The sequence below is a fragment of the Pieris brassicae genome, chromosome 4, assembly GCF_905147105.1.
Source record: "Pieris brassicae chromosome 4, ilPieBrab1.1, whole genome shotgun sequence".
NCBI classification, from domain to species: domain Eukaryota; kingdom Metazoa; phylum Arthropoda; class Insecta; order Lepidoptera; family Pieridae; genus Pieris; species Pieris brassicae.
In genome coordinates, this window is record NC_059668.1 from 5,559,880 (window position 1) to 5,586,446 (window position 26,567).

Sequence of the window (26,567 nt, forward strand, 5' to 3'; positions counted from 1 at the left end):
ATTTTAACTGTAGAACCTGATAAATAATTTTATGATTAACATGCCTGTCTGCGTTATTTATTTATTAACACTTCGTTACATTACTATTGTTAGCGGTAGTTGATCTAGTTCATAGGGTAGGAAATTAAACACTTCAATGATGACTTAATTCACTATAATTTACTTCACTGATTTTACGTGAACTGTATAATTTCAAACTTGTACAAACAAAAGGCCCCTGCGCATGTGTCACCACCTCTTTTATAATCACAACTCCCTCCTCCGACTCGACCATCCCACTTCGGGGAGATGGTCGAGTCAATTCGTAAACAACCGAACGAGTCAAATGAATAACTATTACACATGCGCACTTGTAGCAAGATTCTTAAGAATATGTTTCATAAAAATGTTTAGAATATAATTTAATAAATATTAGAAGATAACACTATATAAAAATTGAACATAATTAAATGACAAGAACTGGCGGCCTTATCGCTTTCGTGTGATCTCTCCCAGGCACCAACCACTGTGAGTAAAGAAAAATAAATGTATTAAATTACATAAGGTAGGCAAGAAGTGCAACAATACATATTACATATAGTTATATAGAAATAAACTAAACTGATACTGGATACATGAAAAATAAAAAGTAAAAAGAGCACATGAATCATCTAATAATCTAAGATCAGTCTCACGAAAGAAGTTAGTATGATAGTTATGGATACGATATGGACAGGTAATGTTTGTACAGAAGAAATTTAAAGGAAGATAGAGAAGGAGCTAAGCGATTAGGAATGGGAAGTGAATTCAATAGCCTAACGGCAGAGATCTTAAATGAATCGCCAAGAAAGGAGGAGTCAGGAGATGGGATTTCAAGGGTATAGTTTTTTTGGTCATTTATTAGGTGGCTCGCTACATATTCTATAAGATGGATGTTATTGGTGTGACCGCTATAGCTAGACCGCTTTATCTGCCTACCAATATAATTATGTCATGCCTTTATATCACATTAAATAAATATAATTTAAATTAGGCTTTTTCCGTCTTCGTAAAAGTCGCCATTTATGATATTTTTTTAGTTTTTAACATCTGTATATACATATTCCATTCTTTGCTTATCCGATCCCACTTGCAATATTTTTCCTTAGAAAAATTGCAATGATCCATTACATTACTTGATACATTACATTTTCAACTTTACTAAGTTGGAAATGTAAAGAAAACCACTCTGAATTAAACAGAATGTTTTCTCCTTACTAGAGACTGTAAGTAGTGTTATTAGACACTTCCTTAAGTTAATTATTCTATTTAGTAAATTAGGTTAGACGTAAAAATTATCAATCTTGCGTTGGGCAAGAACGTAATATTCCCTGATGTCTAGGTAAAGAGACATTGTATTAAACAAAAATATATAAGTAACTGGTCTGGTCATAAATACTGTTACATAAAAACTTTTCTTGTTTTCAACATTTTAGTTGATTAAATTTGGATCACGTATATTATTTCCATTTCACATATTTTTTCATGTTCATTATCAAATTACAATATGGAAAGGGGTAGAGTGGTCGGTCATATTCCAGACAATTCAAAAGCTTGTTATCAGCCGTATGTTCGTATATATATCCTACTATCAACAGGTACACCAACACTTCGTCTGTCGAAGACCAGAAAAGGGGGCGGCCGCGTGCTGTTAGAACTACAAAGGCTGTTCATGCTGCTAAAGCCAGAATTCATCGAAACCCCATTAGGAAGCAAAAAATCTTATCGAGAAATGAAGATTCCCGCTAGGATTTTGTCGCGTAATATAGAAAAAGACCTGAAGCTCGGTGCTTATTGATGCAGTGAGTGCGTCGATATCCAGGACATGCCCTAAATACAGTAGAACCCGTTTAAGAGGATCACGCTTAATACGATTTCTCGCATAATACGCCACTTTACGCCAGTTTTTGGAACTTGAGACTTATTTTCATACATTTATTAACGCTTAATACGATTCGTGATCCCGTTTAACGCCCGAGCCCGAGCCGAGAGGTCTAACCGAGCGCTCTAACCAGAGTCCCCAGAAAGACTGCAGGGTTTTCCTGGATATTATTCCATTGATGACAATGTAGCACCGTACGAAATTCAATCACAAAACGAAGCCCTAAGTGATAATTATGAAGATGAAGATGACCGGAGTCGACTCAACTCCGGTTTTGTCAAACGCCCAGTCATTATCATCAGCTGTTAATGATTTAAGACACTATGTAGCATTATGTTGAAATTCTGACAAGCTAAAATAATTTATTATTTTAAATAATGTAATTATAATTAATAATTGCACTACGTATTTAATGCAATTTTTTGGTAAAAATTAGAAATAGTCTTAAGCGGGTTTTACTGTAAATCTTTACGATTAAGTTACATTACATTGCTTTATTTTTATTCTCTATAATTTTATTTCGTTTAGATTTGCCGCGCCACCGCTTACGTCTGACAGATCAATGACAATACACAATATAAATGACAATACTCAATGACATTACAAGACAATATCCAATGAGAAAAGTTGTTTTTTTTTGCGGGTGAGACGGTTTAATTCTTGTGAATATTGTAAGTTATTAATAGTATTTAACATTTAAGAATTAATAAGGGAATTAAACAATTTTTTCTTGGTTTCGTCGTTTCTTATTTGACCTTGACCTTATAAGAAGCATTATGTGTAGTATGTAGTACAGTTAATTAACAATCCCTTGTTGAATAAATAAATCACTTAAAACTTCGGTAGTAAGTATTAATTTCTTAGTCTAATCTACTTAACTAAAGAATAAGCCACTTTCAAGTGTTTTTCTAGTGTCTACACAAACTAGTGAGTGACTACACAAACTTTCTAAGTACATATATCTTCATATCAGGCGAGTTGTTAATATACTCGTGTTTAAAATAAGGCCGCCAGTTGCCTTCCTTTTCATTTAAGTATGTTCAATTTTTATATTGTAATACAACGAAGTGTTAATTAATAAATAACAGAAAAATAACAAAATTTTGATTTCATCTTCTATTATACAAATTGGACCAATACACGAATACGATTCTAATATAACGCAAAGTTAGCAATATAACGTAGAAGAGAATAAAACCTATAAAACATTGCACAGGTATCGGGTCAGTGGTCAGGGAAATTGAGGTCATGTGCATATTGTTGACTGCCTTTTATGTGCAGTTACAACAATATGAGAAACACTTCTAATTTTAATATTAGTTTTAAATATTAAGTCAAAGCCTTAGTCGTTGCTATTTTATATGGAGAAATTAATTGCGCGTCTATTAGGGCAAATTATATGCGAATTGATATTTCCCTAAAAGATTGGAAAAAGAAAAAGCGACTGACAGGTCAGCCGATACAAACCTCGGCCGAGCCTTTGCGGACTAGAGCTGTCCGGAATTTAGTTACATAAACAAACTAAATTAGTTGAGGAGCACTTGATACATACGATACGTTTAATAGATGAATAGACATAATGGTACCACAAATATGTTGAATGAAAGAATATTTCTATCCCGGGCAAATCTCGTCCACACAACCCCTGCTGTAATTTGCAGATAATTGATTCATCCACAATCTTTATAGCAGTTAAACTGGATTAAATAATTTTATTTGTATCAATCAACCTAATTATTAAGTATTTGTTTATTGTGTAGACTTTTTATTGCCGTACAGTTAGTTACATAATTTAGTTATAAGCTGTAAAATAAATATATTTAAAAAAAAAACAATATTTACAACCTTCATGCGAATACTTTAAAAATATTTTAATTCGCTTATAGCTCGCGTTTTGTAACGCAAGCTGTACTGTAAAAAGCAAATAAAACATCGTTAAGAAATCCGGACCACGTTATCTAATGGTAACGTTAGGGCTGTCGAAGTGCATTATTGTTTGTACTCAGGTAAACTATAAGCACTACAGTATTGGCCTAGTGGCTTCAGCGTACTCCCATCCCTGAAGTCGTAAGTTCGGCTGTACACTTTTTTACGGCTTTCTTTCTATGTGAGCATTTAACATCGAACGGTGAAGGAAATCGTGAGGAAACCGGCTTGCCTTAGACCTAAAAAGTCGACGCCGTGTGTCAGGCACAGAACGCCTACTTGCCTATAAAATTGACAAATGATCATAAAACAGATACAGAAATTTGTTGCTTAGATCTAAAAGGTTGTAGCGACACTGATTTATTTGTAAAACAATGGTACATGTCCTTTAACAACAGCATAAGGTAGAACATTTTGATAAGAAACTAATTTGATCAGTATCAAACACAACAATTTATGTTAAAGCTTCAGTCTATCATAACTTACGTATCATGCCACACATACGTCTGTTTCAATGATGGCTTTTCTATAGGCATACCTATCACGTTATAAATCAAGAAAAAATGAAATTACCGAAATCATATACATATATTACAAAACTAATACATTTTGAATTTTCATGTATACGAACTAAGTTTCTGTCAAACCCAGAAGTATATAGTTTGATCTACTAATTTAAGATTTTATTCTTATGAACATAGTTCCATTAGATAGCCCTGCAACAGGCGTATGTAGGTGTGACGGCTGTATAAAAGTTCAATTAAGAGACACGAAATATAAGTCTGTTTTCATGTTTGGACACAACCCTATCTCGACACACTATCGCTTTTATCAACGTAATTAAAGCTCGGAGAAAAGTCAAACAATAAGTTGCGACGTACTTTCTACGCTTAGTATTAAGGTCACTATGTTAGGTTTGAATAGTGCACCTTTCGTCACAAGTCAATGACCTTTCACATGACGTTAGCCGTGTGTCAGTTTTATCTACTAATAAAAATATGAAAAAACTCCCTATAATCTTATATCTCGAAGAAAATGGTAACATTAAATTTGAATAACTACTTGCAATTTAAAAATTCATCTCTGATAGAGCAGTCAAAATCGCCTTCAATGATTTTTTTGATTCCCGTCCGAATGTTTTTTTAGTAAAAGAAACTCTACCTATAAGATGGCAAAAATCCATAGATAGGAATGGTACATACATTGATTAATTAAATATACTATTTAAAAAAATCTTTTTTCCCTCCCCTACAAAATGTCAATTTCATATGTAAAGGAAAGGACCTAATACATAAATTAATTGCTATTCGTTAATCTCACTAAAGCTCGAGAACGGCAGAAACGAATTGTCTAAGTTTGATCTTGTGATATTTGGGAGGTAAGGGAGGGCTTATAATACTTGCAAGTTCAGGTAAGGTTTAAACGGTGAGAAACATAAATAAAAATACTAAAAACAACAATAGTCCGGCAATTTAGACATAAAAATACTGGTCAAATAACAAAAATTCCCGGAAAGCCAAAAATTTGTGGAGAGCTCGGGCTTACCATTATAAATGAAGTTTTAAAAATCCCCATCAATCCTATGTGTGCTACAAAAGTCGGGGTTGAAGGTCAAAATTTGAGGTTTTTTGAATTTTTCTCGAAAACGGTTTAATGGTAAAACCTAGCTTTCCACCAAAATTCAGCTTTCCGGGAATTTCTGTTATTTCAAATGACTATATTGACCGGACCAAATTGAATTTTCCAATGAAAACTTGTCATTCTGTCATTCTTCTGAAATTTGGGTTTACCATTATAAGTAAAGTTTTAAAATACCCCATCGATCCTATGTGTGCTACCAAAGTTATTCGGGGTCAAAGGTCAAAATTTGAGTTTTTTTAAAAATTTATCGAAAACGGTTCAGTGGTAAACCCAAGCTTTCCACCAAAATTCAGCTTTCCGGAAATTTCTGTTATTTCAAATGACTATATTGACCGGACCAAATTGAATTTTCCAATGAAAACTCGTCATTAGGTGGTCACATTTTTATAGATATGACTTCTGAAATTTGTATTTCATAGTTGTAGGTCCGAGGACCGATCTCTTTATCTGTTTAAAAAGAAGAATATTATGAGAGATGAGACATACTTATATGTTACGATACTATACAAAGTTCACCGGGTCTTCTAGTCTATTAATAAAATACGAAAAAAAACTCTCTATAATTTTATAAGTAAAGCATTGTTTCACGTAATAGTATTTTCATATCATTACAATTGTTCAAGGATAAAAAGCCAAAGTAAAAGTATGACAACAATTAATAAGTTTGTTAAGTTAAGTCTCTACGATCCAGTATTATCCATTTTCAGTAATTTGAGAAGGTTCTGCGGAAAATGTGTATCAAGATGACGTCATTATGTTATGAGGTGTGAGTGTATATATGATAAATTATTTAGACGTGCCATAAAGAATAATGTTGGTTTTGTCACTCTTGTTTTACTTTGACATTAAAAGAATGACAGTGACAGTGAAAGGATATTATTTAAATAAATAAGACATTAATCACGAGATCGTTAAAAAGAGAACAACCTATTAAAGGCTTAAACCCAGTGGCGCTACAACCCATGGTTTTGACTTTATTTTTGTGATATTTTTTCTAATGGGCAAGTAAGTGATCAACTATTTGTCGGAACCACGGCGTCACCATTTTGACAAATTAGCCTCCATTATACGAGCGAGTTAACTGCGTACATTGACAAAACAGTTAATTAATGGACAGCCGTTGTTCAAACCTACGACTTCATGGTTGAAAGTACGGTTAAGGTACTAGGCCAACTGCTCTACTTAATATTACAATATTTATTAATTAATTAAGTAACATTTAAAACAAAAACAAGTAACATAAATTATTAGCGATTAATAGGGCGGCCTTATCGCTAACAACAATCAGGCAACGCTAGTAAGGAGCAACAAAGTAAAAAAATACTAGGGGTAAAATATTTTTTGTAGTTTAAAATAATTTTACATACCCAAGTTGAAGTATACAGTCGCCCATTTCTAGAAACACAGTACAATAAAGACAGTTACTTTTAGTAATTACTTTAATTGGTACATTCAATACCAATAATTGGTAATATCATATCAATATTACGGCTATAACCTGTAAATACCATAACAACTGCACCATTCGAAAATTGATTCTCTCCGCATAACAATAGCGAGAAGAATTTTTCAACATAGCTTATATATTCAATGTCATTTTTGTTGTATAACAATTTTTTTGTCAACTTTCAATGCGTTAATCTTTTGGACAATTATTTCGGTTCATGGCCACACCGGTGATCATCACATAACGTGAAGCCAGTGTCAGTGTGACCATTTATGGCAGACTACTGTAATTTCGGCAGATGTGTATATTTAAAACAATTTATTGTTTTAATAGAATTTTGTATACACTTCAGATTATTTTATCCGCTACAAATGTGATGTTTCTATTTTGTAATCTACAAATAGCTACCGAATTTATAATAGTGGTATATTAGGATTTAAAAATATTATTTATTTCAATAACTATAAGCATATTCTTGGTTGAGTAACATTTGGTAAATTATTTTTACTAGATGGTCACCCGAGCCGGTTTCTTCGCCAGTTCGCGCTTAAAACCTCAGTGGAGTGGCACGTTTTCCGCGCTTTCCATAGATAATATAACAGTGTTCCCGCGTAAAGGTATTAATTTGTGGAGTGCTGTTAATTTGTTATTTGTATTAGTTCATGTTACTACATACTGGTTTATTATATTTAACAACACGTGGATGTTTACACTAACTTATAAGTTACCTCATATACCGTTTCCGTTCATTACAATTCCTACTTACCAACTTTAGGCGCGGCGTTTTGCCTTGAAAAATATACCAACTTAATCAACTGCCAGTATGTAATAAAAACCTATATATGTTTATATTAAAATACGTCAACTAATTATATCACGGATTTAAATATGTTCTCAAGAGAATAAATTAATCCAAATTTAAGCATTATTGTAAGAAATTAATAATAGTGACTTTTGTGAAATATTTATATATAATGAATAATTTTACAGATGTTAATATTACGATTAGGGTCACAGATTATATTTAAATTTCAAATATGTTATTATAAAATACACATAAACAAAATTTACACCTAAGATACAATTTTGAATATCTTGTATATATCCAGCTGTCATACCAGAAAATACCAAGCGTTAATGCTACGAATGGTAAATTTTTCTTTAACTAGGCGTTAAAAATCTATTTAATACTGGCGTACTTCTCAAAGGACACAGAACATTGTTTTTTTTTGTTTATTTGATGACTAATAATGTAGATCGCTGAAATAATATTAAATATATCGGTTACATGGCTAAAATACATTGGCACACTCGAATACATACGTCTGTAATTAGTCATATGAACTAAATATTTACAAAAACATTTTAATTATAAAACAAACTTCATACAATGTCAAGCTTTGATTTATCAATGTGTAAGTACTGAGTTTTAATTCTGAGAGATAGATTAATAAATATATCACCATCATATCCCTATCATGAATCCTCGTGTGTTTTATTTTCCGAATAAAATACATCTGACGTAATGATATAGTTTACAATTCTTATATTTCAATTTCTAGGCGATATTTTATAAACTTTATTAAAGATAGCACGGAGTAGGCACATTACTTGTGTTTACTTAATAGACTGCGAAATAAGAACCAGCGTGGCTGTTATGCTGTAACCAGTGTTACCATGGTAAAAGTAATGGCTTATACCCAAATTGTATATAATTCACCATATTCCTGAGATTATTCACTCTATATATAAGCTGTCAACCTATAATAAGGGCCTAGTGTTGTCAATACAGCAAAAAATCTCGACAGTTCTCTTTCCGCACATACTCAACTGAAACAGATCTTTTCTTCCTGAAAAAAAAGTCATGGGAATCATCAGGACCTCTAATTATGTAACGATACAACAATCTATTCAAATTGTAATTGCGAAATGATCAGCTCTCCCCGTTTCTTTCGTGTAATGAGCGATAATAACAAGTATCAAAATTATTACATACAACTTATAAGTATTATTTGGTTTCAGAACAATGCGGTGGTATATATTCAGTGCATTAGCACTGATTAGTGTCGTTTGCGGCCAAGAAATTCCAGAAACATGCCTATCTGTTGACCCGGAGCCGTACCTGCTATTTGGAACGAAGACAGCGTACACCTTCTCTAACAGAGCTGTGCCTGTGGTCCGGTCGCATGAGGTTCCTGGTAAGTATTAGTAGCAAGGGTTCTTCCTTAGTGATAAAGACTAAAAAAGGCTTGTAGAAACTGTAAATTATGGTGTATCTGAGCGTATTTCTACTTCCGTTTAAGTATGAGCGTACATTTAGTGTACAACGATAGTTTTGTCGAAATATTTGAATAAATCAATTCTAACTCGAGCACATATGCCTTATGGAATTATGGACGTTCACACTCACATACCGTACATTTTTGGTAAACTTTTGATACAGTAAGATTTAAATTAGATATGTAAACATATTAAAAATATAAAAAAAAACTAATATGCTGACAGCTAACAGTTAAGTTATTCAGAGAAGATTTTGATGAATATCTTTGTATAACTATAATTTAATATACAAACTTTGTAAGGATCTTAATTTCAACTATTTTCATTTGTTTGCTTGAAGATGAATATAAACTACAAATTATAATATTACTATTTACTTAGATGGTAGGTATTGTTACTTTACCATGGTAATAGTAAATCACAAATTTTATGTAATTCACGTTATTATATGTGTCTAGTAAGCTAGAGGTTCATTGTATTCGTGTAGGGCCTTATAAGTTTATTATTGTCCATCAAACAGCTTTACTTTCCTTAATGAAGACCCATTTCCTTATCTATAAACTAAAAATCTCTGAGGGCCACAAGCCTCAAGCACTAAGATACTATTACAAGCGACGTGTCAAAAAAAATGTCGATTTGAATCAGCCATTTAAATATACAAAAGAGTACAATTCTCAGGCATTTCAAGTGAAATGTATGTCGCTGTTCGTAGTCGCATCTGTACACGTATCTGTGCCATGTCTATCTAATTGTAGAGTTTCCTCAGTAAAATTTACGGGACATAAATAAAAGGTGTAAACCGTGTCAGTACATTGATGATGTAATAACCTGTTTACTTCGCATATTGTGAATTTAAAATGGTTTCATTGCGTGTCATCTTGAATTAACACTCAACGAATACTTGTATTTTATTTACGGTTATGTATTATCGCCCAGTACTGGTGAAGGTTAATTTGGCGATAAAAGCGGTATCATAGAGTAAGAATCCGAAGACAAGCGCCATATACGACGCCCGTGTGTCAATGTTCAGTAAGTTTCTGACATACATTACGTTAAACTCGACGGCGTATAGCGGTACAGAAGGCTGGTCACATAGTGCACCGCAAATGTATGGTTTAACTGAACTTTAAATTTAAGTAATCAAGATATTGCAGAAATACTCCTAATCAAATTTTGGCAGATAACAAACATATTGCGTGTTTGTAAATTGTACACATACTTTTTGAGATTTAGATGCTTTTAAAGAATCGAAAAATGATGTTCCCCGTTCTAAAATCATCAAAACTATCTAATAGATCCACGATAAAATAATTAATAAGGTTAATTATAGCAACAGTCAACGCTGTCATATAACGGAAGAGTGTTTTTGATTATCTATATTAGTTTATGTTGGAACTATTCCAAACTAATTTATTGATTTTAATTTATTAAAATAAGCCCTTAGTACAGTTTTCAATTAAGATAAGAGTTTAATAAAATATCTCACTCTATAGTTATATCAATCGTTAAATTATAACCTCTCGTCTTTTAACGCTAAAACATTAAGCAAATGTTACAGGCCGGTTAATATTTTATCTGTGTGCATGAATATCCCTAATGCATATATACAGGCCTAGCCATAGCCGCTACCGTCTTGGTCTTGTACCGTAAAAAATATACATTTTAGAAGTATATAATGTAATAAATATATAAACTGCAGTTTTATATTCTGTTATTGTTTTGCATGTAAGTATATATTATAGAAAAATATCTATCACATCGAACAGCCGGATGTGCGGTTAGTATACCTAGTTATTTTAAACACGTTTATCAATTTCCATACTGCATAATGATGACATAACATAACTGGATTTAAAAAAAACGGCATTTTATAGTCGTGACATATTTTATGCGCGGACGCATCGAAAAGTTTTATTTATTTATATATATAGTCTTCATTTAATTAGCTAAAAGGAATGTAAGAGAAACGTTTTGGTATTAACTTTTTCATACCCTATTAGAATTAGTAGTCAGAGCTGTGCATCGCGGTCCTTCGTTAATTATACTATAAAACCTTAATGCTTAATATTCTAGCATAGATAAGATAGATTAGTTACAAATTAGGACGTAATTTGAATAAAAATTGATTTTCTCGGACGTGTTCATTTAAAAAGTTAACCGTTATAAATACGTGAAACAATGGTGTATGCAGAAATGCCCATACGAAGCGATTATTATTCAATTCTTGTTTAATTGGTACGCCTTCTTTGGAAATGACATTACACAACTCGGAAAGGATAGGCGTTTCCGTGTTGGAATGTAAGAAAATTATTTAATCACTTTGCAACATAGGACTATTAATTTAATTGCAAAACAAATGAATCCTTCTATTTTTTATAGAATTCCCTCCATCCGCAACTTTTAAACAAAAGTAATTTTACTGAAATAAAACGATGTTGAAGAGAAAAATACTCAAAATCCACGCGGTTGAAGCTGCGGGTGGTAGCTTATAGTTTATAATGGAACAGAAGACAAAACTAGCTACCCATGTAGCAACACAATCTCACAATCTTCGGCTGCAAATCAGTACCCATCATACCACGAAACGCACTATCAAAGTTATTCCAGCTACATAAATATGTAACTTCTTGACCTGAGCAACTCGCCCTTTAAAGCGTTTTTATTGAGCTAGGTACACATGATCGTCCACCCTTGTATACTTTAGGCGATCATTGTTTTTTACTTGGGATGATAAATACTACGTTAATCCGTTCAATATATATAAATGTTACTCATGATGAAATAGGTACATGTGAACTGTGTACTCAGTCTTTAAATTTGTTTAAGAATCATCTTTTTGAGCAATTCTCAATTATTTTTTTCCATACTAGGGTTGCCTGGAAGAAATCGCTTGCAATAAGGCAGCCCGTATGCACTTATGCAGCATTTTTGTATACTGCAATAACTTATGCAGCCTATTTATTATATATGTCTAAGGGACGCCCCTTTGTTGTACTTTACACAGGGGTGTGTGACTGGCCACTAGCGACAGTACAAATTGAATCGTTCATTATATATGTAGGTTATTATGTTCATTCTTATGTGATGACAAAACAGAGTTTTATACCACTCAGCTGTTTTATCAAACATATGGCAGCCTTTATTAGAAATCGTTGTTATTGAATAATAATTATATATGTAGTAATAATAATTGTATATTATATTAACATTATTTATTGCGTACAATAATTGGCATCATGACGTTATCCGTATACAATTAGCAAAATTAAAATACAGAGGCTCAGAGGATAAAGCTTTTGTAACATTAAATGATAATTTTATTTCCTTCAATGACTATGTTGCAGGGCTTGGCGATACACTTGATTCTCTCTTTTCCATTTACAAACTAAATCAAAACATGTAAATATATAATAAACTGGTTACGGATTTATTGTTATTGGAATTTTACGTAAGATGATATGATTAATACAAAAATCTTAATAGACGGAATCATCTATAAAATGCTTAATGACATTCTGTTTTACTAAAATTTGTCCCTCGTTCTTCCGTCTAAAGATTTATAAGCGTGCAACTCATAGTAGTAATAGAAATTAACAAACAGTTTTCCATGAAAATCTGGTGGCGTTATAGATAGATACGCTAACAAAAAGCTCTCCTTATCGACCCAAACACATTGTCTATAAACTCTTCCACTTCACTTAATTAAAGACAAAACTTAAAAGTATAAAACGAGGCGATATAAAAATCGATCCAAGTAATGACAAGCGATGTAGAAAGCTGCGCTGCACAAAGCTTTCATTAAGGGAGGCCGTGAAAGCTTTGCCCAAGGTTCCAATGTGACCTATATCACAGAATCTATACTTAACACACGTGCTGTTATAAAACGGGAGATAACGTCTGTACGTTGAATATAAAATATTATAATATATATATGTTATAATTAGAATACCTTGCATATGGATTTCTTAGTTTCGACAAGTATTTTTTAAGGGACTGGTTTAGAATAATATATTAGGTCCTTACATATGAAATTGGCGTTTTGTCGTACTGGCCACTTTGACCTCAAATATCTCCTCTTTGGTTAAGAATTTCAAATTCAAATTTGTACAGCTATTTACTCATGTATTTGTACTTCGATGACCATCATTCATTTGTTTTTTTATTCTGTTTTTTTCTGTTTGCGTCACTCATTTTACAAAATAGAAAACTTAAAGTATCGTATTATTTACGAGTACGAGTTCCGCCGTGGCACTAGTGCTGCGGAAACGACTCGAAGGGTGAATGATGTGTATGGCGGTCATATTGCAAAAGAAAATACAGTTCGTTTTTGGTTCCAACGTTTTCGTTCTGGAAATTTCGACCTGCAGAACAAGCCCCGTGGACGGCCTGAGACCCAAGTTGATAATGAAGTATTGAAGGCTATTGTGGAAGTGGATCCATCGCAAACCACGTCCGAGATAGTTGCAGGCTGCGGTGTTAGTGATAAAACTGTTTTAATTCACTTGAAGCAAATTGGGAAGATTAAAAAGCTTGAAAGGTGGGTACCTCACGAATTGACTGAAGCAAACCGGCAAACGCGCGTCGACTGCTGCGTTACATTACTGAACCGGCACAATAATGAAGGTATTTAAAACCGAATAATTATCTGTAATGAAAAATGGATTCTTTACGATAATCGGAAGCGCTCAGCGCAATAGTTGGATCCTGGCCAGCCAGCCAAATCCTGCCCCAAGCGAAAATTAACCCCAGAAAAGTTACTTGTAAGCGTTTGGTGGACTAGTGCCGGTATTGTTCATTGCAGTTTTCTCAAATCTGGCCAGACTATTACGGCTGATGTCTATTGTCAGCAATTGCAAACCATGATGGAAAAGCTAGCGGCTAAACATCCTAGGCTGGTCAATCGCTCCACGCCACTGCTACTTCACGACAACGCTAGACCACATACTGCACAACAGACGGCTACTAAATTAGAAGAGCCTCAATTGGACTGTTTAAGACATCCTCCGTACTCATCGGACCTTGCTCCAACAGATTACCATTTTTTTCGAAATTTGGACAACTTCTTGCAAGGGAAAAAATTTAACTCTGATGGGGCAGTCCAAATCGCCTTCACAGACTTTATTGATCCCCGTCCGACTGGTTTTTTTAGTAAAGGAATCAATGAACTACCTATGAGATGGCAAAAGTGCATAGAAAACAATGGTTCATACTTTGATTAATTAAATATATTATATTTAAAAATATTCGACTTTTTGTTCCTCCCATACAAAACGCCAATTTCATATGTAAGGACCTAATATATTATAGAATATTTGAAACTAACTTCCATAAGTTTACAATGGTATAGTTTTACTGAGGGTGATATATTAGTTATTTTTTTATGTTTGTCAACTAGATTAGAGCTTTCGTAAAATGAATGAATGATTTCAGGATTGTCTTATTTCCGTAAACAACAATGTTTTCACTAGTATAAACTCAAATTACTTTATGTGATAAATGTGTATGTTTTAGGTTACTCGGACGAAGTTTGGTCGAAGGTTTATGTATTAAAGCGGTTTTATTGAGCTACGTACACATGATCGGCCACCCTTGTATACTTTAGGCAATCATTGCTTTTTACTTGGGATGATAAATGCTACGTTAATCCGTTCAAAATATATAAATGTTACTAATGATGAAATAAGTACATGTGAATAAGTACGCAGTCTTTAAAATTCTTTAAGAATCATCTTTTTGAGCAATTCTTTTATTTCCATACTAGGGTTGCCTGGAAGAAATCTAATCTAAATTTTAATACTGTAATAACTTATGCAGCATATTTTAATACTGTAATAACTTATGCAGCCTCCAAGTGTCTCTCCAAGGTTCGGTGTCAATCTCCGAAATCTTTCCTTGTAATGCACAATCTAAACAAATTTTCGACTGACTTGACCACTCTCCCCCCCCTACGTCCACTCTTCTTGGCGGCCGAGATTTGATACGTAAAATACGACAAATAAGGTATATATCTTATAAACTAGACAGACATAGCAATCTATTAAATTAAGCATTTTTTATTGCATTACGGGAGACTACAGAACTACAACGCTTCAATTCCATGCCATCCTAAACTATGCTGTAAAATTAATACTTATTAGTTAGTACTATGTAATTAATTTATTAAGAAAATTCCTTTGCTCGTATGATATAGGTACGTATTACATACATTCATTTAAAATACATAACCGTATCATTTGTTCTGTGTCATTTAATATGAACAATATACATATGTATACTTTATGTAATGTTATTATTTAATCTAGTTCCTGGTCAATATGTTATGAAAATCGGATACGTATTTTGAACATTTTTCTTCTAAAATTACTCAAAAACTTTCCTTGGCGACTAAAATTCTTACCAACATACATACATGCCCCGTCATAGCTAAATAATCTTAAATCTACTATTTTAATTGTGTTCACAATTTACGCATTATTTTCAAGTCTAGACATATATAATGAAATATTAGTTTGGAATTCTAGCATACATTAGTTATGCTTATAATTAATATTACTGTCACTCATTAGTCCTAATAGACGAGTATTTAGCGGCTAATATAATTATTGTTAGGTCAACCGTCTGAAAGTAACAAATTGCACGCAACATCGGTAACTAGGAGCAAGGCCGGCTGACTCATCCGGTGAGCCCATTATGAGGTCACTAAAGCATAAGCTTATCTAATAGCCCTAAATATGTATGAACAAGTTGTAGCCCTTGAAGTGTGTGTATTGGCATTAGTAAACAGACAAATGCTTCGTCTTTAGTTACGCGAGAAACTTATTGCAATTTAAAACATTATTCTAATTATTCCAATATATATTCTAATTTATATTGTTTCTTCGTAAGCCGCATATTGCATGACCTGAACATATTTACAAAACCATAAAAGCATGATAACGATTTGCAAATTGCGATTTACCAGGAAATTTTTTAATATTTTCACCACCAACATTTTAGCCCTTACGATGTAAAGGCTTATTATATTATTTCCTAAAACTAGCGATATGACCCTATTTTACGTGGGTAGTGTCTCTGCAGACTGGCTCGCTTAATTCAAAATTTATTAATTATAGCAATTGCACCGGCCTAACTAAGAGTATTTTTATCCACTCCATTGCTGAGGTGTTGCTAGTTCCAGCATTAGTTCCAAGTAGCCTCCTCATCTTGCTTTAAAATAAACAAAAATATCAATTCTTTATAAGTATTAACTTAAGTACATATTATAAATTGTACTAAAAAGGCCTCCAAAGAGTAACTAAAAATTTATTTTCCATATTTGAAATGAATGTACTCGTAGGTCATACAAAATAAATTTGAGCTAATTTTTTATCATGTATCAAAAGTTAAAATATATAGTTACAACCATACTATGGAATTTACATTTAATAAGCGTTCTCTACAGCGCATTCTTTTATTTTCCATGGTAAGGTCGACTGAGTCATATGTCTTGGGCTTTTTCACATTAGCATTTGGAAAATTGCCAAGAAAATTTAAACGTTTGCTTAAACGTGACGTAAAAGGCATTATTAACGGCTCGATGCATTTAAAATATATTTGCAAGACTGTGCGATACCCACATTATTTATTGTCCATTGACTATGAAGGTTGAATTACAATATTGGTTAGAAATATAAAGTATGTCAATGTAAATACTGGAATTGATAACACATAAATACATTTGTCTATCTAACAATCCTTGTAGAAGAAAATTTTAGACTCATACACAATAACTTAGTAATTATTGAGAGCGCGAACTTTATTTGTCTTTGGTACGCAAAAACAACAGATAATGAAGGAAGCCGCCATTTTGTTAGATTACAATGTCAATTTCTTACGCGCCAATTTATAATTTGATTTTATATAGATTCGTGATTTGTATGCACAAGAGTCAAGTCATGGATAATGTATGAAAAAAATAAATGTGGTTGCCTGGAAGAGACCGGTCGAAAGCTATAAGGCCTCCAGGTGCCCTCCTTTTGATTTAATTATGTTCAATTTTTTTATATTGTAATGTAACGAAGTGTTAATCCGCCATCTTAACATAGCGCTGCCCAGACAATTAGCATTGTATGTCCTCATGACCTTTACAATTTACATTTTCATATGAGTTTTCAAAACACCTGTTTAAACTGTCTAAATATTATTTAGTTTTTTTGTGTGAATCTTCTAGTATGGCCTAAAAGACAGGTCATAAAGATCGCAAAGCTTTTAACAAATTTAATACCTACTCGAACTAATCAACGAAATAAAATTTAAAAATAACGATCGAGGCCTATTAAAATTTTAAGATTATGTCAATGTACTACTACTTTCTTCTAACGCTGAACCCTTAATTTGAGGCAGTATTTTCAAACCAATGCGATGTATAGAAATTTGGAATTGTTTCACGCTATTTATTCCATGAAAATAAACATTTTACATAGGTTCAACTCAGTTTTCGTTTCTAGGTTGTCAACCAGCAGCAATTTGGTTGCTGAATCGGCACGGATCACACAACCCTGAAGCGGACGAATTATCTGAACTACAGAAGCTAATAGATTTCAAGAACAACGTCATATCCAATTACAGGAATGGAAACTTTAGAAATACTAATGTAAGTATTTTTTAATAAGGTTACGGTCTAGTATGCCCGTTAGTTATTAAATTATTAACCATTTTAATAACAACAATAAATTAACTTCGTTGTCGTCGTCTGGATACGGTTGTTACGGTCCTAGACTTTATGTAGAGTTAAGACATATGTTTATGGAGTGCCAGTACATTCCCACTATTACACTTCTATTTCTATGAAACCTCATAAATTAGAACGGTGTCTATATATATAGTTTAAATTACAATAACCAAAGATTGTGAGCTTAATGTATTTTTTAGTAAAGTGTGATTTTCTGCTATGGGTACAAAATGAAATTCTCAAGCGATTAGCGCAATAGTAACTTGGTAAAAATATTTGCGCCTCTCCACTCCCCCGATCCCACGATCCGATGCCGCGATCCCACGATCTTACTGCTACAAGTTACTAATAAGTAAAAATTCCATATTTAAATAAGTTAAAATGTTGCGCAATTCGTGTTTGTACCAATCTATGACAAAAAAAGGTGAGTTTCGTAACTCCCGTTTAGGATTCTACAGAATCATTGATATTTGATTCAATATATTATAAAAATTAAGTTAAGTTTTAGGTCTTCTATTTAGTATATTGCCTAAAACTGCGGTCGTTAAAAGGAATTGTTCCAGACCGATTCTGTAGACTTCATAATGTTTGTACTATATTGTTGGACCCAACATTTAAAGTTCATCAATCGTAACATATAGAATTTAAAGTTATTTTCAAAGCTTCCTTTAGTGGCATTATCAAAGAACAAATAATAAGCTTTCAAATCAAAAAATTCAAATACAAAAAACAAGCCGGAGAGTAATCTATAAAATAAAAAATGTCTATTATGGAACATAAGATACAAGTATCACTTATTCCACGTCATTAAATTTGAATAGGTAGACATCGCTACTCATCGGCAAAGAAGACAGAGGATGTAGGCCGAGAGAAAAATCTGGCGTAAAAAACTCTCGGTACTCTTTTAAAATATCAAATCATCAAACAACACTTATTTTAAAACAAATATTGCAAATTAATTAGAAGTAGCCTGTCTAGCACTAGTCCCAGGGCCTTTTATCAACTAGACAATCGTTAACTTTGTAGAAAATCTTCAAAAGTGATTTCCCAAAAGTCGTCTTTTTAAAACCCATACCCTTTATATTGTTGAGGTTGCATCGTGACACCAAAAAAAAACAAAACTAAGTAGGTATACATACAGTTGCTTAAGGAGAGATGTTACAAAATATACTTGGTTGGCAAGAAATAAATAGGTCCCCACCACAGGAGAAATGTACATTCTCAAAACGTTAGAATACTTTAATCAAAACCAATAATTTTAACTTAATAATATGAAACTTTATATTACTATTCGAAGAAGCGTATTTTGCGTGACCAACGATTAGTTAACGCTTTCGTGACCATCAAATGTCATTTCATGGTAAATAGTTTATTTTCATTTCCCTCAGACCATTTCTATAGAAAGGTGTGCCTATACTTTTCGTACACTTTTCCTAGAGGGGAAAGTACAAATTTTACGTACGTAATAGTTATACGTGGTTTTTGTTTTCATATAAATATAGACATAGATAATTAGAAAAGTGACGTAAGAAAATTAACGCTCATAGGTAATAACACTAATAAAGAATCCTTTGTATTTCTTCATGTGTTTGGAAAATTAGCCTACTGACCTTGTTGGCTTCATACTTTAGTTTAGATCAATCAATCCTTTTCATTAGTTACTTCGAAAATCTCTACCTGCTTCAATTAATCTTAGAACGTTTAAATTCAATTATTAAGGCCATGCAAGCTTGACGTTTGACTGTTTGGCGTTTGGCTTTTACTAGAATTGCTGCCACTAGTGAAATGTAATTAGATTATAAATTTAAACAATATAATTAGACTGATATTTTTTTTATTAATAAATTACCTACAATTTCGATGAAGAAGATAACGAACATTTTGTCTGTATTTCCTTCTTTCCAGCAACGCATGTGTGCGGCTGACGTGAACCTCTTAGAACAATGGTCGTGGAACTCTCGTCAGAACGCGACATACGCCGGTGACCTGACCACGGACGGTTACATGTCAACGCAGCAACTTGCCCAAGCATGGAAGTCTAAGTACCCTGGACTATTCACTGATAACCGTTACGATTATTTGGTAAGTCGTGAACCTAGGTATCCCGAGACTGGTACAACATCTACGCGGCAATGAATCAAATTTTGTAATTTTCAATCTTTCTCGAATCCCCATCATTAATTTCTTTGTAATGCGAAAGAGATAAAACAAGAAGAAAGAAGACACATAAAAATGCAATGATTCTCTCGTAAACATTGTAGCAATGTTATCAATTATCCAAAGAAAGATTAAATACACTTCGAGACTTATTCATTATTATTTTCAGTTCAAATATGTTAACGACCAACGATCCAGTACAACATTCCGTGCGTTTACTGAGGGACTGTTCAGGGACCAGGCTGAAGGAATGGATGTTCCCAAAGAGACCGACGAAAAATTACTTCGGGTAATTATGTGTTGTCTGATTAAAAGCTTTAACATATTTAAAAACTAGGCCGTATAGAAACCACAAATTTTAGAATCCAACTACAAAGATAGTATGTAGCCAATAATTTTACATCTTATAAAACATTGACTTTATACACGGTATTTGTTACCATGGTTACGATTTAATTCATGTAAAGGCTATATTACACCGGGGCAACACTGTGCCGCATTGTGGCATGCCACAAGGCCGCATGCTAAAAAGTTAAAAATGTCGCATTATTGTGGCAAGAACCGCATGGCATGGCAACACCTTGCATCATGTGGCAGACTGTCGCAGCTTGTATAATGCCGGGCATAATGGATTCCATGCGACATTTTTCGTGCGTCACAAGAGTTTCTAGGTTATAGTATTATAGGTTATAAAAAAAGTCCTCAAAGTCCTCAGTTGACATTCTAGTAGTTTTTAAATAAGGCACCATCGTCTGCTTGTAAAGTGTTAGTAAACTAGTCCGTGGGCCATTCTGAAGTAATCTTCTTTTCCACCAAAGTTTATTCTTCCGTTGTTTAGCTGCATGGCTTAGTAGTGCTAAATAATCTGCTGCTAAAGTTACCAAACAGCATAATGCTATGGAAATTATCCAGACAACATGTTGTCTCGGCGGAAAATGGCCTACCACATACGCCGCAAATTCTTTGTATTGCATGCTACAAGGTGCGCATGCCACAATGTGCAGCATACGGCGCTGTCGCATGTTGTTGACTCGGCGTAAACGAGCCTTTACTACTACGCTCACGGTCTACGGTCTACCTTTTATGTACTACGGGCTGTATGTCAAATTTTTCCAGTACTAACCCTTGTTCAAGATTACAGTGTAGTCTATTTGATGGCTGTATTGGTGTAAAACTCCAGGCTGCCACCGCCTACTATTGGAGCATTTAAGGTTATATAAGACTTACTATAATATAAAAAGTTAAAATCTAAATATATTGTATATGTTGTTTAAGCCTTACAAATTCTGCCCAGCGTGGACGAGAGATGTTGAAGAAAACAATGAAACGCTAGCACAACTTAGAACATTTGAATCTAAGCAAGAATATAAAGAGGTAACTGTTTCTATATCTTTCAAAATTCTCAATATTTTTTTTATTAAATAAAAATGTGTGCGTGTACTAGTGTACACACGTAAGAAGTGAAACTTCTTTATGACCTTATTTTTCGAGAAATAATCTACTATATGCAACTTTACAGCTTTAAATAAAGTTAAATAAGATAATGTTTAACAAAAGGCTTTTATTCTCATAGACATGAAAACAAATAATACAATTATTTCATTTTATGTTATTACTACTAAGATTATTACAGAATTTCATTAATAATTGTAATGTAATTATTACTATCATTGTTATCGTTATTATATATTTTTGTTATTAATGGCTTCGAATCTCTTCGAATCAACCAAGAAAAGTTGGCCTGTAACGGAAAAATGTGACGCGTAACGGAATAATGTGACGCGTAACCGGAAAATGTGACGGTAATTTTTTTACAACGTCGATAAAGAAGTTCTACTTAAAAATTTTTTTTTTCAGATGATAACCAACATCTCATTAAGACTTGGTTTTACCTACGATATAAGTCTTGCAACAGTTTTGAGCATGTACGAAATGTGCCGTTATAACAAGGCGTGGGAAATCGAAAAAATATCGCCCTGGTGTTCTGTAAGTTTATATTCTTTACGCTTCATAAACGTATTATAGTAATTTATAGTAACTTAACAGAGCATACCATCATAAAAGGCCGGCAACGCTTTTATGATGGGCTATGTGTCTATGGGTTATATCGCTTAACATTAGGTGAAACATCCGCCCGTTTTATTCTTTTACACAATTACAATCAGATGAAGAACACCATCGTTTTGTTGCGACGCCGTATATGCCGCGGAAATCAGTGCGATGACGTCAGACCCTGAATCGCGCTAGAGGCAACCTCTCATCATATCTTTAGCTTTACATATCTTTGGTTTGACAAGACAAGGGTCCTTTTAGCTTGGAGTAACAGTTCACCCTTCCTCCATTTAGTTTAGTTTGTTTTTATTTAATTCACTCTTAGGATACCGTGGAGGTTAAACTTTTTAACGTAATTATTTTAGGTGTTCACAAAAGAGGATATTAAACGACTTGAGTTTTCGGAAGATTTGGAAACGTATTACAAATACGGTTACGGAACTCCGATGAATCAAAAAATTGGTTGCACAGCTGTAAAGGATATGATGGAGTTCTTTAAAATTCACTTAGATCAAGGTAATATATATTGAAGTGACAAAAATCTTAATTTAAAATATATGAAAGCATGTTACGCGCTTTTAAACTTGCCAATTTGTAAATTTTTATACCAATAATAATAAAGAAGTTGTTGTGTTTTTTTAATTTCAAATGATTCTCAGTTCTTGTAATGCATTAATATTGCTTTCTGAGGGCGTATCTCTATGTATATAAGTCTTCTGTGTATGTATTTAAAATTTAACTGCTCTTACCCAGCTGCACCGATTTTGATCAATTTTTATGTTGAAGTTTTTCAAGAATTTTAAGTGTAAGTACAGATACCGGCAAATTTCTTGAACAAATGTACTTGCCTACGCAGAATACTTGGTATATCAGTTGACGTTTGTGTCCCGCCGTGTGTACGATGCGAGAAATTTTCCCCACTCTCTTGTTTAATGCTCAAGAAGTTTGCCGGTACATGTACAATTATATGATTTATAAACGTGTACGGAGTCTGTCGGGTTCTCTAGTTATTATTATTATATTAGTTAGTTCGTCCAGCCATAAGTTATGTTACAAATGAAAATGCAAGTAAAGTAATGTATTATTATTATACAAATTTATACCTACATATTTATTAAAGTCTCGGCAATAAATAAAAAAATATTCTATTCGAAAGCTGGCCAACCTTTGGCTTTTATACAGGCCTCTAAACAGCCGTGTCACTTAGAGCAGGCCATGTCCTGGAAAACTGACCGTTATTTGAAGATTAAAGGGTTGAGAGTCTGGGCTAGATGAGGGCCAGTCTTCAGCTCGTATAAAGTTCGGAACGTTGGTTTCAAACCAAGCGACCCCTTTCCGACAAAAAGGGCTCGTAGGAGGCCCCGACACATACTAACGGATCCGGACGATCCAATTACCACAGCGAACAATAAATTAAAAGCCGCCCGCACGACCAATAATAATAATAAAAATACACGGGTAAAAAACCGCCTTCACCGGGTAAGGCGAGGACCTTTACTTCGCTCTACGCTCACTGCAGTGAGCTTCCGTCCTGCCCTTCAGGCGATTGACCACCCCGCGACGGCCCAAGCCGAGGTTCGAGTCTCACAGGTGATGCCCTTGCGCTAGACTGTATCTTGACACATTGGCAGACACTTTCACTCCTTTTTCGCAAAAAATTAAGTTTTGAGACTCCTTGGTAAGACACGCCCCACCAAAGGCGTTTTGGTCGATCCAGTCTCTTTAATTGTAAAAACTGATTTAGGGCATGTCCTGTCTAACGACGATAAGCACCGAGCTTGTTTTATAAAACGCGACAGATTCCTAGCGGGAAGCTTCATTTTTCGCGATAATTGTTTGGTTCCTATAGGGTTTCGACGAATTCTGGATTTAGCAGCATTAACAGCATTTGTAGTTCTAACAGCATGCGGCCGCCACGGTCTTCTGGTCATCGACAGACGATGTGTTAGTGTATCTGTTGATAATACGATATACGAACATAAGTCTCTGGACCGACGGCTTCATACCCCTTTATGCAAGGCGATCACTGCAATCCTATTTTCTGTTACACTTCATTACACACTGTAATTTGATAAAGATCATGAAAAAATATGTAAAATGGCGCAAAATAGAAAGAATTTTCTAAAATAATATACGTGTTCCAAATTCAACATAATTAAAAATTTGTAAAAGAGAAAAGTTTTTATGTAACAGTATTTATGGCCAGACTAGTTATAATAAAATACCAACTTTAATGATAATGGTTTATGATAAGGGCATTACTATCAGTTATATTATAACACATTTTATATCTCCAGAAACTCCTCAGCAGCCGAAAGCAACAGTCCATTTCACGGAAGCGGAAATGATACTTCTGACTCTGACAGCGCTCGGCGGATTCAGAGATTCAGCTCCGCTTACTGGTGACAATTACCATACACAGACCGCGAGAGAGCGACGCTGGAGTTCCTCTAACATGACCCCTTTCAACGCAAACCTAGCTGCCGTGCTTTACAAGTAAGTTAAAAATGTGTTTACATTATTTTGCTTGTGCTCCCTAAAGCCTCTAAATCCCGTTTTATTATTTTACTTGCGCAATGAATACTTTTAAAAAGTATTTAGTAGTTACGACACAGATGCATCTGAGACCTACACTTAGACGTTCTTCTTGAGATGAGATCCCATCCCTCAGATCGTAGGTTAGAACGCCTGTGCACTAATGGACTTTCTGTCTATGCACGCATTTAACACTCGCTCGTGAGGACACCGGTATGTTTAAGACCCAAAAATCCGACGGAATGTGGTCAGGCACAGAAGGCTAAAACTCGTCTTGAAAAACAAATGTTCACGAAACCTATCGGTTTCGGTATCCCGAAATGTTAATCTAGGACCTAAAAGGTTGTAACGCTATTATAATATATGCATGTTTTACAGGTGTGTACCAAACAATAACATAAAGATCAGAGAGCCATACCAAGTATTATTCCTGTCTAACGAGCGCACCCTGTATTTAGACGGCTGTAATGTTGGCCTTTGTGATTGGAGTTTAGTCAAGAACCGCCTTGGCCTAGTCGCTGATAACTGTGAGCTAAGTTTTTGTAATGGAGCCAATAAAGTTAACTTTATGGGGATGGGTGCTGTTGCAATCTTTGCTTTATACAGATTAATATTTTGAATAGATATTGTCCTTACCAATGTTAGCATTTATTAAAATTTTAATGTTTGTTACTTATGTGTACAGAGACGCACTAATGTGGTCCTTCAGCGCTTTTGGAGCCTTTAAGCCCTAATACTTAATAGTGAGTCAAAAATATACCTGAATCTCAAAAGCTATAATGTGTTAATTTTTAATTCACTTTTGTTTTGATGTTTGTCAGATTAATGTAAAATTTCATATATGTGTTTTCACTATGTATAAATACGATGTCAAATATGACATACATAATAGGACGCAAGGCATTATTCACTATAGTTACACACGGGTTATATATCCCAAATACCATTTAAGCTACAAATTGACTCTATAGAAAAGTTAATTTTGTAAAAAATCATATTTGCTTGGACGTAAAATATACGACGGTTATTTTGGTTATTCATATCCATCGGACGTTGAGGCTCCAATGTTGTGTTTTTAGCTAAACTTATTTTCAGTCCGTCACTTGATTATTTTGCTAATTGTTATTTAATCATTTTAAACTATACACATTTTTCAATACATATATGAATTAACAAATAATATGCTTTATATATTTGTGATTTTATTGTTTTCTGTAAAATGTATTAAGATTTAAGTGTTAAAGAGTAATGTCTAGGTTGTAGAATTTATTTTTTGTACTTATTTGTGTAGCGCCATTATTATAGACCATAAATCATGTTGTTTCTGTATAGAGTACAGGTAGAGACGATTATAGACAATTAATCTAGCGGTTACTGAGTCATTCAATAACATATTAGCTGTAGGTAGTGAACCACAGATACAAGAGAGTATGGAAAAGTGATACACCTATTTTACCTTCCAATTGGATCTATGGTAATAGAGACGAGTCTTACAGTATGATGAAGCCACCACGCAAATTTACTTGTATTTATATGTATTGGAACAAGAAAATATTAAGCTTTGTATATTGGCATAGTATAGTAAAGTTTTAGCGCATTATGCCAAATTTATACAGTATTTTCTTTTTATACATTCTTCTTTGTTTTTAATTTAATTTCGTGTTATTCATAAAAATAAGATTATTTTCGTTAAAATTGTTTAATCCGAAAAAACTCCACTCGACATAACGAAATGTCATATTAAAAAAAATTGTGCGAGACATTTTTAAATAAAAAATAGTCTAAGCGTTTATGTGAAACGTTTTTTTTTTTAATTTTATGAAAACAGTTAACACATTAAAATTAGTTGTCTTGCACCAGAGCTTTAAGTGTTAGAAATAAAAATGTTGTCAAAATCTGTGTTTATTTAATTTTTAAAA

General features: G+C 33.5%; 1 protein-coding gene across 2 annotated transcripts; it reads left to right on the forward strand.

Annotated features, from left to right (window-relative positions):
• The first annotated feature begins 7,432 nt into the window (after nucleotides 1-7,432).
• Nucleotides 7,433-26,545, forward strand: LOC123708020 (multiple inositol polyphosphate phosphatase 1-like). 2 transcript variants are annotated; one of them, XM_045658451.1, is made up of 10 exons: nucleotides 7,433-7,531; nucleotides 8,937-9,112; nucleotides 17,681-17,826; nucleotides 19,810-19,986; nucleotides 20,231-20,350; nucleotides 21,337-21,435; nucleotides 21,919-22,047; nucleotides 22,479-22,629; nucleotides 24,411-24,609; nucleotides 25,027-26,545. In XM_045658451.1, exons 2-10 carry the CDS (start codon nucleotides 8,941-8,943, stop codon nucleotides 25,265-25,267), a joined length of 1,434 nt encoding a protein of 477 aa, XP_045514407.1. In that variant the 5' UTR covers nucleotides 7,433-7,531; nucleotides 8,937-8,940; the 3' UTR covers nucleotides 25,268-26,545. The 2 variants fall into 2 exon arrangements, with proteins under 2 accessions (XP_045514407.1, XP_045514406.1); XM_045658450.1 differs by lacking the exon at nucleotides 7,433-7,531 and adding an exon at nucleotides 8,211-8,329.
• The last annotated feature ends 22 nt before the right edge of the window (nucleotides 26,546-26,567 follow it).

Coding starts and splice junctions, on each gene's coding strand:
- LOC123708020 (XM_045658451.1), top strand. CDS start 8,941: ATGCGGTGGTATATATTCAGTGCATTAGCACTGATTAGTGTCGTTTGC. Junction 22,630..24,410: donor TAAAATTCACTTAGATCAAG/GTAATATATATT, acceptor TTATATCTCCAG/AAACTCCTCAGCAGCCGAAA. Junction 24,610..25,026: donor CTAGCTGCCGTGCTTTACAA/GTAAGTTAAAAA, acceptor CATGTTTTACAG/GTGTGTACCAAACAATAACA.